Raw genomic sequence first — 20,805 nt, 5'->3', positions numbered from 1 at the left:
AGAAACTCAAAGCTCTACAGACACAGAACAATAACCATCTCCAAATAACATACAGCACTCAAAATTATCAAAGTCTAAGCAGAAGTGGGGGTGGTTAGAAAATATTTAAATAGAAGTCCTCAACTATAACTATAAGAGAACTGGCATTTTGCCACAGTTCCAAAATAATCAGACATTGAAAAAATCTAGAAAGCTGACAAAATCTCAATATTACCAGAAAGCCTTGTTTGGTTATACTGTAAAATAAAACCACTTCAGATACATTGTTTATTTTCTTGTTCAGCTTAAATATGCATTTTTGCTGTTCAACTAAATATAACACACTTTCTTCTCTATTTTTAAATCCAGTAAACATTCCAGACATTCCTGGTATTTATAACATACTCTCCCTATAGAAGACGATAAGAATACACCATCATGAAGCAGACATATTTACTGTAATCTGCTGCTGCTATCTGGGAAAAAATCTGTTAATATCTTATAACCACAGGTGTTTTCTAGAATGTATGTCATAGTCAATATGTGTGGATGTATTTAACTGCATGTTTATGTTTAGAATTTTCATTGTATTGCTATTACTGGAGGCTTCAAGGCCATTTATTCCTCACCTCTTTGTCTAAGCATATGCATTGCTAATATATATTTGATCTACTCCAAAACTCCAGGGAATGTTCACATGACAGTTTGAGGGGTAAAAAAAAAGAAAAAAAAAGAACCACCAAAAAAACCCAACTAAAAATTGAAGAGCATGGAAAGTTAATTACAAGTGGGTGAAATGGAGACTGCAAACTGCATCTCTTCAAACAATAAATACTTCAAAGTGTACATCACTCATTAGTTTTCAAACATACTGCAGCATTTAATCTCTGCATGTCCTCCCAATAGAGTTTAAGTCAAGTTTCTGATTGATTTACATTCCTGACAAACTCAGCTGAGGGATGGGGAGAAGAGATAGATGGGTGAGGTGGTCATATCTCAGGGGCTTGAGTGGCATGTTCCAGATTGAGATCGAGGGGAGGTGGGTTTCAAGGAACTGCAAGGGGGAGAGGGAGGCGGAAGGCAGTGTTTGAGGGAAAACAGGTGACTTTAAGGACCAAAAAGATCTTTTAGTATTTCTGTAGTCTTGGTCTACAGAAGCAAAGTGTGCAAAACCCTAATGCCAGTCCTAACCAAGCAAACTCAACTATAACCTAATGACTCAGTAGATTTCCTGGAGACTGTATGAGTATTCATCTCAATATATGTACTTTTCATTACATGATTATTTCATTAACATCTAGATGAGTTATTCTCCTATGATTCTACACAGTAATAAGACAAGGGATTTGTAAGTATAAACAAAAGGCTAATAACAGCGCATGATTTATCCTTCATGAATAATGTACTTCTAGCCTAGTAAAATAACACTCGGAATGTGTTCCTGCAGCATTTTCTTTTATGGCTTCAGACAGTCAAATGTGAATGACTCAGGGGAATATGAATCTCAGTGCCTGATACCAGTGAGTAACTCAGAGCTATTCTGTGAAGAGGGATTGTTATAAATCTTGTGGTCCTTTTAATGTTCTCAAATGTAATGTTCTAAATGTAAAGAGAACTGCTTGTTCCAGTGTAAAATAAAGAGGTCTCACAAGAAGTCAAACTAGAATCAAACATTATCAAAAAAGGAGATGATTATTTTATTGCATTTTCCTCCTCTGCCTTTCTAAGACAGTAACATTCTTTAGGCAAGATGAATGAAGGGTTCCATTCTTTATTCTCTACTAATCTCACACTTCCAGCAGTCCTTCCATCCTTTCCTCAGCTTCCTTGTTCTCTCAGAGTAAAAATATGCTTGGTCTACCATAAAAAGGCATCTGTTACTCTGTCTGTCCAGCTGTCATCCCATCTATATTTTCTCTTAAATTTCTTCAGTTCCTGGAAATTTTAGGGTTTGTTTACAAAAGCACTTGGAATCACTCCTCTTCCAGTTCTATGCTAAACCAGTTTGCCTCTCATCTTACTCAAACTGGCTGTGTTAATAACATTAATAATCTCTTATCAACAAAACTTGAACCAAGAATTCAAACATCTACCCCTGAGATTCGACCATTGTGAACACCTTTAACCTTGCCCTTAGAGAAATTATTCTCTTTCTTTTCTTTAATTTTTCCATTCATATAGTCACAATTATTCCAAAAATGTATTCTTATATAGACCCTCATTATTCTATTTATCTTTTTTCTTTTGAGGTTATATATATAATCTGGTCCTGATACACTAATTTTCATTTTTTCTCTAGCCATTATGTCAAGTTAATTTCATCTGCAAAAAAAAAAAAAAATTAAGGTATACACTAATGAAGATTAATAAAGAAGTTACTTCCCCTAACTATCCTTCAGTTTGCATTATCTATTTACATATTTTCACTGTACTTGTATCTACATGCATTGCTTTTTGCCAGAGAATTTTTAAATTTCTCTGGCATGAGCCTCCTGCAAGGCATACACCAGTTTATAAAATGGCTTTGTTGATGTCTAAAACAAACAAGGAAACTCCAATCCTGAAGTTCAGCTTCTAAAATTTTGTCTTGCACTCATCATTCATGATTCAATATCTTGGAATATGGGAGACTCCAGTGATAGTCGGCTTCAGCATTCACTGAACACCAAACAAGTTTCAAATGCTCTGAAGACATCTTGTACATTATACACTGAACAGTGGATTGCAAGGGTCTGGATGTGTCAAACATGTTCAAGAAAGTCTTCCCTCAAACAGCTGAGGACAATCACTGGGGAAGGATGTGGGAATGGGATTAGTTCCTAAAAAGAAGATCACACCCTGAACCTACCTAGGAAATGAGACAGCTTGTCTAAGAAAGCATCTTCAGAAGGCTAGTTAGGACATGCTCCTGGTGATTACAGTATTGGGCCCTTGGGTTCTGGGAATCCCAGAGGGGTTAAAAGTTTAATGTAAATCACCTACCTAGTGAAGAAACTTACAAAGCACAGCTAGTTAAGCAAAAATATATACTTGAAAATGGGAAATCTGAATATGTATCGGGTTGAGGAGTGTAATTTCCCTCACAGAAAAACATCTGCTTATATCCTTTCATAATGGAGCTATATCAGCCTTGTCTGCTCTTCCACATAGAGCTGCAGTGTTGCAAGTCAGGAGAGAACAGATTGTGAAAAGAAGTGTTGGTCACCAGTGTGACTCTTATGTGTATTTAACCCACAGTTGCCCCCATAAAATTTTTATTGCATGAGACTTAACTCCGCCAAACCACAAGAGTTGGATTCAGAAACGTGTAATTAACAGGTAAGTAAATCCTTGTGAGGCAGGACACCAAAGAACATATAAGCTGTGCACTACCATGACCTAATTTTGCCAGGGAATGGGGATCATAATGCTTCCGCCACCACTTAAAAAGTCCAAGGAAGAAATGCAATCAATGGGAGCTTGCTAACTTTTGGGGACAGGCTCATCTACACCGAGGGCAGTGTCCTCACGAAATTCCCAGCTGGACAACAATCTGGCTTGAGGCTGCACAAAAGTGTAGACAATATGGTCTGACTTTAAAAAAAAGGGAGTCATACAGATGTCAAAAGGGGTCATATAGGTGTCACTGCAGGAAGAAACTGGCCCACACATTAAAGGAGCTGGGGTTAGTTTTCAGAACTCAGATTTAATTCCCAGTTTCCCAAGGGACCATATTTCTTCACCCAGTGAAATTTCTGTATATATTTCAATCTGTTACGCTTGTGTGGAAGGCTCACCTGAAGCTGCTCTGAAGCACAGAAAGTATATCTTGAACCCATACAGCCAATCTCACTAACAACTGCACCGGCAAAGCCAGGAAATTCTTAATACAGTTTAAAACTGTGCAGGCAGGAAGAGCTCACATATGTACTCACTTGACAGTGAACATAGGGATGACATTTTCAGGCTTCCTGTTCCTCAAACACACAACCATACCACACACATTTTCCCGTGGAATTCATGAACCTTAGTAGAACCCTCAATTCTTACTTTATACACAATTATCCTGTTTTTCACAAACAATTTTTAGACACAGAATATCATGCTGATGTTGTCATCCTTGGATATTGACATTCATGGACATGGATGGGTGCTATTCCACAGTGTCTGCCCAGCATATCCGTGTCAGAGGAAGTCTGAAGGACACATGGCACATTTAGCAGTTGCAGTTTCCACCCATTTAACCTGCCCACAGGCTGACTCCTTGTTAAGAAAAGATCTGCATGCACCCCATCCTCTTGCAACCTTGTCCTCCTCCAGAGAAAAACCCCAGCATACAAGCAGAGATGGAGCCACCATGGGCTTCTGCAGGACTACAGGAACACTATGGAGCACATCTCGCACAATAAATAACAAAGCAATGTCTACCAGTATATACACAGTATTCTGTGTCTGTCCTGAGGCTTCACACACTTCTTTAACTTTCTCTGCTACAGAAAAAGCTCCCTGGTTAAGCAGAGACTGATTCACCTGCTCTTGTTACCTTCCTCTGTTAACATCCACAACTTTTCTTCAGTCTCATACAATAAAGCAACATTTTTGGCATTCTTCTGTCTTTTTTACAAAACATTTTAAACTTATTAGCATCTTTTTAAAGGCATTATTAAAGAAATCAAGAACTATGTTGTAGAAATTGTCTTATTAGTTCTAAAAATAGTCACAGCAATTCCCACTTTTATCAGATACACTGCTGCTCACCCAAAATGGGTGCTCACTCTGATAAGTAAAGCTTTTTAGTAAAGATTCTTATCGATATGGCAATGTTCTACAGCTCCAACACCTCTTCTCTCCTCCCTGTTTTCCAGGAGGAACAAGACCTGTATTATTAGTGAACTCAATTTTCTCTGTGGGACTGCAGCATATCTGTATTCTAAACCATAAAATTACCTTTGATGCATACCTTGGGTTGTAAAAACAAGTAGAAAAGTGTGTCAAAGATCAGATTGACAAAATAAAAAATAGTCTTCATGAAATGCACACAACAACACTGGGAAACTCTTTAATAAGAAAGGTCTCTCCAGCACTATCATAACCATGAGAAAACCCCCGCTACCAACAAAAATTAAGGATGCTTTTGTACTGAGATGGATATCAGCAGAGACAGTTCTTGTGGGAAGTAGCAAGAGCTAATTCTAAAAAACACCTATTAAGGCAGCATTGATCTCTGAAGGAAAAATGAACTTGAAGTGCAATAAACTAAAAATTTTTGTCAACTTTGAATTTATTTTACGATTTATGCTGCTGACAGCACTGTAAACTACGTGAAGAAAGAAAAGAAACATGAGCTTTTAAAAAGTCACTAGAGACAAAACTGAAAATCTCACCATTAAAGGATTTTCAGTCTAGCACCATTTTGATTCTCTTGAATTTTCTCCAACTACCCCAGCATGGACTGAATTGGTATGTTTTGTGTGATTACTGTATGTTTGATGTGATAAAAGCTGAACACTGGAGATTTCCCATTATGTTTATCACTTGTTCAGGAGGAAAAAAACCCCAAACCCTGAATGCTTTCTCTCTGAACAATTAGATAAAAGCTTTATAATGTATTTTCTACCAAAAAAGCTATCTTGCTTTTTCTAATGATGAGGGAACTTAAATTAAAGAAACAAATGAGTTATAAAGAAGCAGAAAGGAATTAGCTTTGGATTTTATCAAAAGACAAACCCATTATTTTCTAAATAAAGATGATATGAAATGTCCTTAATTAATAGTCTTATGGAATAATCCATACAAGGAAAAGATAAAAATTCATGTGGCATTATTTTCCATTGAAGGGATTCAAAAAGATGATGAAAAAATAGAAGTTCTATATTGCTCCTTTGAAGCATAACTGTAAGGAAAAATAGCCAAGAATCTATATGACACTCCAGACAGACATATGCTGCAATACATAGAGGTTTAAAGCCTTATTGTATTTACAAAAACAATTAATAAGAAATACTAAAATCTTTTCACCACAGTAGACTGACCCAGCAAACAAGCAAACCTCCCCAACATTCTTGCTAATTTAATTTATTTAAAACTTCTGATATTTGAATATGAGATAATTTATCCCCCAGTACATCTCAGATACTCAGGTTCTGTGTGCAACATCAAATGGGTGAACATAATGAATCCTGGTAAAGTTAACTATGCAGAAGCTGGGTGCTGCTGGGCTTCACAGGTTTTTAGTTGTTATGAACTTGGACCAATGGAGCCAATTCAACTTGTCTGCAAGTATTTATACATCAATGCCAAAATGAGCACAGTGCACAAGACATTGCAATAGAACTAACTAAAGAAAAACTAAGTATTTTATATACATTTAAAATAAACATTAAAATATGTTTACAATTTAAATTCAGTAACAGCTGAATTGAGATGCCTCAATTGAAAGATTATGCCATTGGCATCATTCACTTGAAAGATGATGCCATTGGCAAGAGGAAAACCAAATTATAAGTGGAACAGACTTTGGGAATATTGGTAGTGATTAATTATGAACTGGTATCAATATCATCCACCACAGAGAGTATCAGGAATTTCCAACAGCAGACAGTCCATGTCAGTGCTCTCTAGCTTTTTTAAAGTTAATAATAAACTATCTTAGACCTCCTGTAAATGGGTATCAAAGACCTCCTGGAAGGGTATCAAATGGCAGATGAATAGGGAAAACATTTCCCCTTAATTTCAAGTTATGAGAGCAAGGATCATGAAAACATACGTTCAAGAAGAGGGCAATCGGATTCTTGAGGTTTATTAACTAAAAATTTTTAAATTAAAGCAGTGAATGAATGGCTAACAAATGTTAGTAGAGTATTTTGACTGTTGCTGGTTTGATGGCTGATGTTCTAGCATGTAATGACAGGACATACTGCTACATGCTGGTGCATGACAAACATACAACATGCAAACTAGCTTTGACTACTGTTATTTTTTTTTCCCCTGCATATCACAAACACCTCAAGAGTCCACTGCTTTAAGGAGAAGAGAACTGCCCTACAATTAACTGAGCAGGCTAGCAAAATTGAGCACTGCCAAGGAAAATTCATACCTGAAAATATGGTCAAATTGTGCCTTTGGCTAGGTTAAACCAGTGCAGAGCCCAAAGGAAACAAATGGAGAGCAGGCTTAAAACCTGAGGTCTCTGAGAGAAAAACTGACAAGTTTGAATTACTTTAACTTCAGTACATTTTAAATTTCCTAACTTAGTTAAGAAATCAGCAGTATAGAACTGGTATGTGAAAAGTCAGGAGAATAATCTGATCTGTCTGTAGAGACAAAACAATTCAGTAAAGAGATTGTGTGAAAGGACAGATAAATAAATATATTACTATGAAGTTAAAGTGGCTAAATGTGACACTTTAGTCACTGTGTAAACAGTGATGCATGACTATGCACAGCAGCTTTCAAAGCACCTGGTTTGACACCCAGAGCACCTGGGACATATTCTTTGGCCTGGCTGAGCTGTGGCATGGGCTTATGGGAGGAGAAAGATGGACACAAGGAGAGCCACAAGTACCGCTGCAGCATGGGCATGCACTGACCATGTTTCCTCCATAGCTGCATGGAGCTAGAGATGAAATCAAGAATCCCTTTTCCACATAAAAATGCAACAGGGAACATACACCAATGTTGTTTTGGAGATACAAACATTGCTAGAGTGGATAGTTCTCTCTGCAGCTCATCTTTGTCATGGAAATGAAGCTCGATAGACAACAGAGTGGTGGGTCCCTGAGCAGTCCTAGATGGCCACTAACCACTTACATAACCTTGGAAAATCACACCTCTTCCCTGTGCTTTTGCGTCTCCTTGTTTGTCCTGCCTGTCTGGAATGGCAAGTTTTAACATGACTGAAGTAGAGAGCGATTATCTGTGTGTGTAATATTAGAGTTCCATGCTGGAGTTCCCAATGTTCTCAGCCAGGGCCACTAGGTGCTGCTGTAATATGAGTAATTAAAATAATAACTATTATTAAGGAAATTGTGTGTGTTCTTTCTATGGACTGTTTCAAAAAGTCTGAAAGTCAGAGAAAAAACTTATTCTAAATCTGCACATTCTTTGAACAATAAGAACCAAAAGACCTCATTATTCACTTCACTAGCACCCTTTTGACACTTTGCAGAAAAAAGCTGCAAACACCTTCCATCTTTAAAAATGCACTGAAAAAATGAACTTTTTTTTCTGTTTAATTTCCATTTTAAACCCAGTTTCAGAAGTTTACCATTATGCAAGTTCAACCAAATCACTATACTCCAAAATCCTTGCCAGCTACACAATTATGCACCTTATTTATATATTATTTGAATGTGAACAGAAAGGCAAAGACCTCAGCATGGGAGAACATGACTTGGATTGCAAATGATTCAATAAATGAATGGTGATTTTACTGAGGCTCAGATTTTGTGTCTGTCACTTTCACAGTATTCTAAGGAGGTTTCATCTTATTAAATGTAGTTCACTAGCCATAAACACAGTAAAAGATTAATAGGACTCCATATGAATCACAGTCACTAAATGCTTCTTGTCTGAGAGTATTAAAAAGTCTTTAGACAGCTGCCAGCTATAGCTCAGAGAGCTATATGACTAAAGTGCTATTTCTGAAAGCCTTGGAGTCATCAAACTGGACTTCACAGTGGACAACCCAAAAGGCTATTTATATTTTAAAAATAATTTGGCAAGTGCTGTTTATCAAACCAGTTTTCCAGACACAAAGACTCCAGTTAATAATTTACTCTTGGATTCACTGTCCTTAAAATGAAGCTAAATGGAATTATTTGGATCCACAGAAGAACAGGTCTGATAAGGCAATTCTGGATTAATTAGAAGTGATGAAGTTTTGCTGCCAGGTTATCTCAAGATCCAAAGTTAGCACAGAAACAAAGTTAAAAACATTAAGCATGTGTGGAAAATAAGTATCAGGAACCTGTATGAGAATTAGGACTTTATGGTAATAATGGGACAGAATATTCATATTTTATAGAAATCCTTATTAAAAGACATTTTAGGAAAGTGGAGTAGTGCCAACACAAACTAAAAATATATTTTATTCTTACCATTTGAGATTGGCTCCGTGGACAGCCATTGATATCTTCAACCTTTTCATTTGCTAAACAAAAACAGTGAGGGGAAAAGCAAAAGTAAACAATGAGATAAAAGTTTCCTTTCCAAGCCCTGGTCAAAAAATAAAAAAAAAAAGAAAAAATAAAACTCAAACCCAAAAACCTAAAAATCAAAACAGAAAAAAAAAACCCTGAAGAAAAACAGAAAAGGCACAGCAATAAAATGCAGAGGGTTTTGTTGACAGAGAGCTCTTTTCTAAGTAAAGCTCAGTCATACAGTAACAACACTCTTGTTAGCAGCAGTTGCTTCCATATGCCAAATCATGCAAAGGGGGAAGTGCGAAGGAGGTCGATGCTAATTCTTCAGCCCCTGCAAAATAACTGCTGACATGAAATCTTCCACAATTGTCTTTGCAGGGTCAGGATACAGTTTCAAGGCATCCCAGAAAGTATGAGCCACTCCAACTAACAAAATGCACACATGGGAGACATATGGTTTAATGGAGCATTCATTTCTGACAATTCAAAGTGTGTAAGATACAGTTCTGGCCATTTAAAGTATGGTTAAACAGCAACTTCCAAACATGCTCACATAAACATATTTTTTAATTAAGACAAGGATGAACCGCACAAATATCAGAGACATATGGACCCAGTCAAATTGTATTATTCAGGGTTCATCTTATTGTTAAATACATTCAACTTGAATTATATATTCCCCCACGCAAGGAGTCAGCTCACAGTGCTTCCCTCAGCCCTGGTCTTACCGATGATCTGGATGATTTCTGCTAGCAGAACTCCATCTGCAATGTCCTGTTGCAAATCCTTGATCAACCGCTTGTGGCCAGATTTTGCTAGGTAGTGGTTAGCCCAGTCAGTGTAAATCTGCAGAGCAGAGAGGGAGGGCAAGGGGAAGAGAGGGAAAAAGACAATAAAAAGTCTTAAAACAAATGTTGGCTTACATAGCAGAACTATTCTGGAACACATTCCCATTTAAGAAGTCAGCACTAAGGGAAACTATTTTAATGTGTTTTTTGACTTTTTTTTTCCTCCCTAACGGTCATGCCCCTCCCCCTGCCATTCTCTGTTTTATTTTAGCTTCAAATGATTCAGGTTGTTTCATGAGGGTTCAAACTTGCTGTGACCAAGCAAAATTCCCCTTATGACTGTAAAGGAAACTCCTGTCGTAAATCAATCACATCTACCAAAATTCCACCTCCCACCACATTTCTTACCTCCACACATGCCCTGCCAACAGCATTCATACTCTGGGGCTGCCTAAGAGAAAGTGATAGAAGAGACGTGTGCCTGTGTTTGAGTAAGGATTAATTGGGGTGTCACTGCTGTTCCTGCACCTGGTGATGCCTCTGTAACACTTTATGCAGTAATCACTGTGTCCTACTGCCCAGGGACAGATTATTTACCCCTTGCCTACAGTTCAAAGTGCTCTAATGTGCACAGACTGAGAGCGCCAGATGAACAGTAGTCGTATCACTGGAATTAGAGCACATATATGCTGTGCCCTTTCTTTGCCTAAAGAGGAGGGAGGAACAGTGAGACTGAGCAGCACCAAATACTTAGCAACTGGCAGCACAAAAATGGCAGTTGTAAACAAAAGGTTGAAAAGGACCAGCTGAATTATATCCTGCAAAATAAGGGAGGAGAGGGACATGAAGAGAGAGGTTGGAGGCATTTCATAAGGTGTGTGAGTACACAGAGCATTTCGTAACACCTACAGCACACACACAAGCAGAACCAGGCTTACTTAGGGTGGGAAAAGAGGGACACCTTCCCCTCTACACTGAAGGAGGAGTGCACCCCAAGAGCTTCTTACACCTTACTGGGGTGTCCCAGCATGCAGAAGGAGCTCACAGAAGTGGAGGTTGGCAGGGGATGTCACACAACAGAAGAGTATCTGTGGCAGACAGCCCTGGCTCCCTTTTGCAGGGTGTCTGTGACCTTTTTCCACACTCCAGAAAAAAGGACTTGTACAGAACTTGCCAAGCCTCCCACTGCTGTGGGATGATAACACTAAGAGAAAGCACATATGTATGATAGCACCACCGTGTGAGTAAATGTAATAACCAAGAGTCTTCCTCTGCTGAGAATATTGTTTGAAAATGTTGAAACGGCAACTTTTTCCTAAAAAAATAAAATATAAGCTTACTTTATAAACATCCTTTTATTTAACCTCATAGACCCTTGGGAGAGGAAGGGGTCAGAATCCCATTTTGTGAAAAGTAAAACAGAGGCCACAGCCATTAACAACTTGCTTATTTCATCAAGGAAATTTGTGGCAGACCCAGGATGGGAAAACAGATGCAATTCCCAGTCCAGAGCCTAACCCAGAGAACCATTATCTGCTTTCCACCCCACAAAAGTATCACCACTTAGTCCATGCTCACCTGCTAAGGACTCGTTTGCTACCTGAGTACCTTTGCCACAGATTTTCTCCCTCTATATTAAAAGAGAGAAAAATAGCACTTGTTTGGTCCACTCTATTTCTTCCCATACTCTTGCAGGTGGACCACCAGTTGATTTGTCACAGCTTTCTTGACAGCTTTAGAACTTTAAATAACTCCACAGAATTAAACTGTGGAAGTGCATTCAGCTCTCCTATAATCAAAAGATGTTGCTGTTGAATGGCACCCTTAATTTCCCTGCTACACCCAGAAGTCCACTTGAATCTCCTGTGCTCTCACTGACTGAAATCAGTTTTCACTGATATTCTTTTTTTCTCTATTACAGCAGAGTAACATAAAAGACTCCATTAAAATGTTGGGTTTTTTTAAAAGCAAACTGTAGCTAAACTTCAGCCATATAATCATATGGAGTGAATGTGGGGTCTCTATAAAGATTGTATGAACACGTATTTAAAATAATATGAAACCATGATGATAAAAGACACATACCACACCCATAGCATCATATATTCCCTACTACTAGTATTTCAACTTCAGTCATACTTTTAAAGTAATGTTTCAAAAATACTCTCTATTAATATAAGCAGAACTATTTTCTGTATTCCAATGAAACTGATCCACTGGAACATACAAAATTTAATACCAGTAGTATTATTATAGGTTAGTTTCATATTACAAATAAAAATACCAGGCATTTCCTTTTTCATTTGTCACACCCTCACATAATTGGGTGTATCAGTCCTAATTCTGACTACAATTTGAACTATCCTCCCACTAAGCAGACAAGGACATTTCAACGTAGCAGCTGCTTTGCAAGTGTCTAGTATTCAAAGAATGGACTTCACTGATCCATCCACCCCCTTCATCATTTTCTTTTTTCATGAATTTAAAAGTGATATGCATAAAGAATGCAATCAGCATTTTGTAAGCAAAGGCTGATTATCCACATCATACCAAATTTTTTCTGATGGTCAGCATTTAATAGTCATGAAATGGTACAAAAACAGTACTTGGAGGAGCCTGTGTTAAAAGAGGAGATTTTTCACTTCAGATGTATCATAAAAAAAATCAAGAAGGCAAAGAGTTATGGATGGAGACAATAGAGCAAACCAACACCCAGTTGGCAGTGGAATGTCACACCTTATTTCCTCTCTTTCTGTAGGAAATACCACTTGCTTCTGTTTCCACCCCCTTCCCTATAGGATGCCTTTCTCATTCATCTCATTCTTCTGGGGACCCAATTGGTCAGGAGTCTTGTAAAAAATGAAAAGCATGAAGAGAGAGACGTGAAATTATAAAGATGTACACATGCCACTATAACCTTTTTACACTAAATTCTCTCATGTAAAAGTAATGAGAAATAGATTCTCCCCTTCACAGCTTTCAAGTATCAATGCACCTCCTAAGTTTTATCTTTAAATCCTTGGGGAAATATAAAGCTCCAGTGTGCTTCATCATTCACAATACTCAGTTATCATGGGAGAAAACTCAGAACAGAAGATCAAAAATCAGTAACTTCATGAAAGTCTCCTTTTCATGAGCGCTCCCCTTCCACTGGGTGCAGAGCAGCTCTGAGGAGTAGCCGTGCATGCTCTCCCTCTTCTCAGAACTAGCAAAAGGTCACGACATCTTGCACTAATTGTGCAGCAACGCTTCCCCAAAATCCTCTTATCTTAGATTTTTCTATAACGAGGCTGTTTCAGAGAGAAACACAGATATGAGTGTAAGCTGTTGCAACACTTCCTCCCCTCTCCGCTGCTCCAGTAACCCGGCGCCACAGCCACACACTGGGCCGCGCGGCGGCCTGACTCATTTCCTGCCCGGCTGCCTCTGCTGCCGCCCCGCTGGGCCCGCACGGCCGACACACCGGGACAGCTCACTCCAGCAGCAGCCGGCAGCGCAGGGGACAGCCACTGCCACCTGGGACAGCTGGCAGTGCAGGGGACAGCCGCTGTCACCTGGGACAGCCACTGCTACCTGTGACACCCGGCAGCGCAGGGGACAGCCACTGTTACCTGTGACAGCTAGGAGCATAGGGGACAGCCACTGTTACCTGTGACAGCCGCTGTTACCTGTGATAGCAGGCAGCACAGGGGACAATCACTGTTACCTATGACAGCCGGCAGTGCAGGGGATAGCTGCTGATACCTGTGACAGCTAGGAGCATAGGAGACAGCTACTGTTACCCATGACAGCTGGCAGTGCAGGGGACAGCTGCTGCTGCCTGTGACACCCGGCAGCACAGGGGACAGCTGCTGATACCTGTGACAGGTGGCAGCGGAGAGGACAGCCACTGTTACCTGTGACAGCTGGCAGCATAGGGGACAGCCGCTGTTACCTGTGACAGGTGGCAGCGCAGGGGACAGCCTCTGTTCTCTGCCGTGCTCTGCTCTGCTCTCAGGAGCATGCTAGCGGAGCAGACCTGATCCTGCTGTGTTTGTGTGGTCCCAGCCCCATGCCAAAGCCCGGTGATTTAACTGCTCATACCACAAACGGGACTCAGCGGGCAGCCTGAGCCCTGGCACAGGCTGCTGATGCTAATGACGGTTTCCCCTAGCATTCCTCAGCTGCTCGTCATGCTCCCCTTCAACGGAGTAGAGGAAATAAACCCTGATACCCAAATATAGTTATGAACTTCACCTCAATACTTCACATGTAGCTACAAGGAGCACAGTAGAGCTGCTTGGCAGGATCCATAATGAAGCAGAACACTTTGTAATGTGGTAGCTTAATGAAGTGAGAAGGGGAGAGGATCTCACAGGTTACTGCCTTTTTAGAAAATGTTTAATCATGAACCATGTCATTTACATCAGGCAGTGATATAAAGCATCCTCTTTAATACAGAAATGTTACCGCCCACAATTGAGGCCAAGTGGGAAATGTCAGAGGGGTTTCAGAAGTGCAGTCAGCCTAATGCAATAATAATGCATGACACTTTGTCAGTGTCTCTCACTAGATCAGCTCAGCATGCTTTCCAGGCATAAATGAGATCACTCCTTCTATTTATTATTTCTGTAGATGTGAGGAAACTGAGGCATAGAGGCTGCTTTTTGATGTGGCTCACTCAAGGGCAAACAGCTGGGACTACATCCCAGATATTCTGACTTGAAAATAATTTCTTCTGTGAGCTTTTATATCAGGTACTTTTAGGAATATGCTTGCTGGGAAAATGCATATTCCAAGAATTTGAATCCTTCCTGATTTTTTTTGTTTGTTTGCTACAGAAAAAGAATCTCTTGAATTGGTCCCCTGTTGCTATCAAGAAGATGGCTTTCCACATGCCTCCCTTATGTACCAGAGCTGCTGCTCAGGGAGAACAGCACGTGCTGCCAATTGAGGTACAATAAGACCTTGACAGACATCCATGCCATTTAGAAGCATAGGTTAATTTTCAAAAATAGGTAAATATTTTTCCACTAAATGAAAATGATATGTGGAATGAACAGGCAGAATCCAGCTCTCATCCCTTGTCCTTTAAAATATTCTGCAGGAGACAATTGTATCCTCATTCATTAGCATGGCAGACTTGAAATGCTGTCCTCCAACGCTCACTAGCATAAGCACCTTTGGGGGTGGGGAGGCTTTTTAACAACTTCATTTCCCAAAAGGAATCTGTAGTCAAGAGCAAGCTTCTCACACATTCTTCTTTAGTGCTTATTTTGTGGCAAATAACAGTTGAACAATGGGAAGGAAAATTTATCTATTTAAAAAAAAAAAAAGTTCCTAGCAGTATACCTGGGTTGCAATATTTCACAGCAATGCACAATGCTACTTCTCAGCAGAGCAGAGAGAGTCTGTCCTTTATGCTATGTTTGGATTATAACAGTACATTTCATAATTCTTTTTCTTTATGAAAAATAGAGTAAAGGAAAATGAAACTATTAAATAGCCCCAAGACTAGAGTATTAACAGTCAGCCAAAATGGAAATATGGCACTGTTAACTTTATAAAAGGGTTATGTGACTTCTAGTGTAATGTTTTCATTCTACTTAAAATGTTGCCATTGGAAACAACTGATAGCACTTAGAACTTTTCACCCATTAACACTTTTTCAAATTGTCCTTGAAAAATAAGAGATTGATGAGGTGTTTCTGTTGTTGCCCAGTATGTTACAAAATGGGCTGTACATGCTGTATATCTATTTCCTGGGAGGTTGTCCAGTGTGTGGCCTACCCTGGATGCTGAATACCCAACAGAGCCTGAGCAACACTCCCAGAGTCCCTGTGAAGAGGATTTGCCAGAGGACAGGGCATGACCACAACTTTATTTCGACTTAGCTATTCTTGGCTAATAAATTGTGGGTAGCAAAGCATGTGTTGGAGTGTCCCTGAAGCAGTTTGATATTTATAAAGAGAAGCTGGGCAACACTTTGTTTAGTGTTAGATTAGGGTGAGGAAATCAGATTGCAGAGAGATGCCTTTCTCCTTCCCACTGCCTATACATTAAGGAAATCTCAACTGGAAGGCAGGATCTGACCTTTTAAATATTTTCTTTTTGAAGGTTATGCCTCTGGGATGCAGAAGAATAATTTATTAGTTTCAGTCCTCCATTTAGCAAGTAAAAAGACTAACTTTGAAAACAATGGTTCACATTCAGACTGCCATAGGAGACAGATCAACCATTCGATTTATGTCTTGATTTAATTGGTTATAGAAAATACTCTGCAATTCATTTGCTATGAAGTAAATCTAGGGTCTGGGGGTGGCACTTTTTGTAAAATTAAGCAAATTACATGAGAAAGAAAAATATTTACACAATTAAAAATATATAGCCAGAAAATGAAGCTAGAACGACTTAATTTATAGGCAAGATGGAAGCCAATGCACTTTATTTAACAAAATGAAATGAGTATTAAATGACATTCCACCACCCCTGTTTCTGAATCCCACTGAGCAAATGAGAACAACTATGAGTTAAGGAATAGAAACCACTTAGAGGGATACATGCCAATTAACCAAAATGTCAGAATCCCTGTAGTACAATTCTATTTTGTAAATAGCAGCATGTATCCATCAACACTACTCAGCAGTTTACAGATAAAAACACAATTAAACAAAATTCCACTAATCCCAGCTAAGAAAATTACTAGAAACAATACTCTTCAACAATCACTGGCAAGCTTTAGATGACTTACCCAACTTTTAAAGGGGGCTGTTTTATACTTCCAAGTTCACTTGCAGTTTGTGATCGAGTCACTGAAGTAACATTAGTACTGGCTTACTGTGCTCCCTTTCTACTCATTTCTTCCCAAACCCCAACTCAGAATTTATTTAACACATATGTTTGAGGCCAATACTCACCAGTGGTACAGGAGCAATGCTTTTGATGCTTCTGTGCCAGATGGAGGGTAACAGTATAAGCTTCTTTGAATGTGTATTTGTGTGTGCATGTGTCAGGTTCACTGAGTAATTTGTATATTGGCTCAGATAAAAATCCAACACTTTACAGAATAAATTAACTTTTTCATACTTTGAAAAGAATCCTATTGATTTGCTTTACAGTTTAATCATATCGTTTTATTTACTGGCTTCAGTCTTGTGCAATAGCAATAAAATGCCACTGGAAGGAGCCATATCTTCATCCTGAAGCTGCAGGGAGCCTGAACAGACAGCTTCTACTCTACAGGCTTGTGCTGTGAGGAAGTGGTACTTGTCAAGGGAGCAACAGCACCACAGTTATTAACACTGGCCTCCAGCTTCCTGAAATATCAGGAGACAATAGTAAGTGCCACCCATACAAAGCAATCCTCCAAAGCAGTCGACCTTGAGACTTTCTGTTTTAAATATGCCATTTATTTGTTCATACAACTTTGGAACTATTTCTTAGATATAGATATGGATAGATAGATATCCATCTATATCTATCTATCTATCTATCTATCTATCTATCTATCTATCTATCTATCTATCTATCTACCTATATATATAGATGTATAGATAGTATTTAAAGTGCATCTCAGCATCCTTGTAGTGAAAGTAAAATAAAATACTAGGCCTATTATTCCATGCAGCTTTTACAGAAAACATTGATTTAAACTAATAAGGTGTCAGCATTTTAGTTCAGATAAGCAGTGTGATTCTAAAGGCAGTCTCCTATCACTTGGTCTCTCTCAAAAATCCCCTTCGCATAAAAAAAACACCAGGAAAAAAAAAAAAAAAAACCAAAAAAAAAACCAAACCAACCAAAAAACCCTAAAACCTTCAAGAAAGCAATGCTTTAGTTTTCTTGGTATCCAGGATAACAGAAACCCCATTTGTGTGAATCTCCAGTCTCATATATGTCTTGTCACTGCCCAGGTAAGTTTCATGACCAGTCCTGCATTCGCTATATTAAAGAAACCCACAGTAAACAGATTTAAGTTTCCTGTAAAGGGAAAATTTAACTGAATTTGAGCCGGTTTCCTTTATGGCTCACCAGTGTAACACACAGATGAATGGACAAGACTTCTACAATCTTAGTAGAAAGCATGAAATAATTTTGAGAACAAAAACATTATTTCTTTGTTCGTTCTTTTTCTATTCACAAGCAAAATATAAAACAGACCATTTCTGGGTGAACACCTGCCTTTCCAAATCAGCAACGGGGCTCCTCACATGGAGCTGAGAAGATTCCACTGTGAAACTGCTCCAGATTTTCCATCAAAGCTCATTTTAAGGATTTATAACTTGGACAGGGAGATTCTTTCCACACTGCAATTTGGCATTAAAGAACTTGGCCCAGGGATCAAAATAACCCTCTTTGCCAGCACATCTATTTAAGTGTGGAAAGGCAAATTTCTGATATATAAAAATACAAAAATATTAAGACATACATTTGTTCTCTTCTTGAGAGAAAACAGTAGCAAGTAAGGCCATAAACAACTTTACATATAGAGTCTTCAGCACTTTTTGAGGCTTAGATAACTAATTTAAATTGTCTAGTTTCCTCTCATGTGGAAGAACAGTTTTACAAATCAAACTAAACAAAATAAACTGCTTTCTGAGATACATATTTTATAACAAGATATTTTAACTCCTGGGTGATTTTTCTCTGTGCCTTGATGTTTAAAACTTGTTTTTCACCAACTCTATGATTTTAATATCAACTATGGTCTTGTACATATTCAGAAGACCATTGAGGTGCTATAGGTAACACAATAATGTTGAGTAAGCTAATGATTTGAAGTGTTGAGACTCTTACTGTCATGAATCTCCGTTAAAACAGGCCTTGGTGGTGACTGTGAGAGTTGTAATGGTCGTGTGTGCAACTGCTTTGCCTTTTGCTACCTATCTGAAGCTTAGGAAAATGAAATTATGCTTACACAGATGAGAGCCTATACTTTCATCTCTTCAGCTCAAGAAATGCATTGTTTCAAAGACTTGAAAGACTGAAAATGCAGCTTGGTACAATAGGGATACCACTTCAGGACACTTCCTTTTTTTCCTCTGATCAACACTGAAAGCACTGCCCATAACAAATACCTACCCATTCTGATTATAATAACACTTAAATTTGCAATCATTCAGGGCAATTAATTTTATGTACGAAGTAAATTCTGTCAGTCAGTATTCTTAAACAATGAAGAGGAGAAAGTAATCTTATCATAGTTACAACAACAGAAGATTTTTCATCTCAAATGGTAATGAATGTTCTAATTTTTCTTATTTCTTAATGGAAGATGTGTCCCATGTACACCTTCTGAAACACAAACAGATTTGGAAGGATCCTACAATGGAAAGGAAAAGGTTCTAGATTCCTACTAAAAATGCCCATAACACCCTTCCTTTCTATCATAAAAGGTGCCTAAATGCCTCTAGTGAATGCTTTGGCTACACACTGCATGAGAAGAGGCAGAGTCACACGGAGGGAGGACCTTAGGGCAGGGCATGGGGGTTTTCATTCACTGTTCAATCTGCAGTCTCCCATGCATACATTCTACCAGATTTTTATTCTCCTACACCCTTCTATAGGACCACAGCACCATCCAAAAAAGCCCCAAAGATATATGATCTACGACTCAAAATTTTTTCACCCATGATTCACCTCTGAAGACAATGAAACCACCTTCTTTTGTGAGACAAAATGGTGCTTTAGTGTTGAGGCTTGTTTCCTAGGCCCTCATGACTGCCCATACACAGGGCCCTCTTCCTCAGGGGACTGCTTTCCACATCTGCAACTCTTCATTCACTGTCCTATATTTTCTTTTAAAATACACATTCTGGTGATACCATGTCTCTTGGATGACAGACTAGAAATGAAGGATAAGGACTGACTAACTCACTTTAAAGGGCCACTGACTGTAAATTTAATTAAATCCATATCTTCCACCTCCCACACATTCACCCCTTGGGACTAAAGGCTTCTGTAAAGGATTAGGAAGGGGATACTCTCACTGCAGCCACACCACTAAAGAGAAAATAATTCAAGATTTGGGAAGTTGTGAGCAGGAAGCAGATGAGGAAGAAAGGGACTCACTGAAAACACAAACAAATAACTCTGCTGGCTAGAGATTATAGCATTTATTTTGGATGGAGGCGATTGTGCTCCAGCCATTCCTTCCAAGAGCCTTTTTGTATTTTGTCCTACTAATGTAAGAAACGGAAATGATCCAGTAAAAGAAGCATCATGCCTCCTCTCAAGTGAGTCCCTAACGCAGCTGCCTACCACCCTGTGTCCCATCCCACATCAGGCTCAGTTCTTTTCTTGGACTGTGGTGCTGCACAGCACTAATGGCACCAGTAGCTCACTCCTCAGGTAGCTCTGAGAAGGCTGGCACTGCAGGACAGCCCACACAATCATTCACAGCTATATGGAGTATTACTTTGGGGACTTCTGTTGACACCTCTCCATTTGGTCTACTTTTTTCAACAAGAAAAATGGGTTTTTTTGGACCTTTTCCCATAAACCTCCTAACTCCCTGATAACGTAAGAAAAAAGATAAATTACATGTGCTAGTTTGTTTTTTGTTTTGTTTTTTTTTTTTTTTTTTTTAATGAAATACTTATTGCTGATGAATAATAAATATTTCCTTCTGAAATGCTGGCAAGGCTATTTTTTCCCCAGCTCTAAATTTTGTTAAAGTAGGCAGGTGCTTATTTCACCTGCCCTTTAAATAAACCTTGCTGGCAAGGTGCTTGACTTCGTGAAGCGAGCGCAGCTTCTGAGCATTCTCAGAGGTACAATTTCATGTCTGTGCAGATCCTTAATGTAAAAACCTGCAAAGGCTAAGGACGGAACATGAGCACGGCCAAAATTGACAGCTGCTGAGTGGGAGTTCTGAGGATGAGAGTGATGGATATAGACACCTAAAATGCAAGAGAGATAGGTCATAGGAACATAAA

General features: G+C 38.9%; 1 protein-coding gene across 8 annotated transcripts in view; it reads right to left on the bottom strand.

Annotated features, from left to right (window-relative positions):
- Nucleotides 1-20,805, bottom strand: part of NAV3 (neuron navigator 3) — a 509,813-nt gene that overhangs the window by 173,033 nt on the left and 315,975 nt on the right. For all 8 annotated transcript variants that reach the window (XM_036400276.2, XM_036400277.2, XM_036400271.2 and 5 more), the window contains 2 exons: nt 9,830-9,947; nt 9,057-9,109 (listed from right to left, as the gene is read on the bottom strand). In XM_036400276.2, the coding sequence (XP_036256169.1) occupies nt 9,057-9,109; nt 9,830-9,947 (171 nt within the window). The remainder of the gene's footprint in view (nt 1-9,056; nt 9,110-9,829; nt 9,948-20,805) is intronic.

The sequence above is a fragment of the Molothrus ater genome, chromosome 5, assembly GCF_012460135.2.
Source record: "Molothrus ater isolate BHLD 08-10-18 breed brown headed cowbird chromosome 5, BPBGC_Mater_1.1, whole genome shotgun sequence".
Lineage (NCBI taxonomy): Eukaryota > Metazoa > Chordata > Aves > Passeriformes > Icteridae > Molothrus > Molothrus ater.
This window is presented reverse-complemented; position numbering and strand designations above follow the sequence as displayed.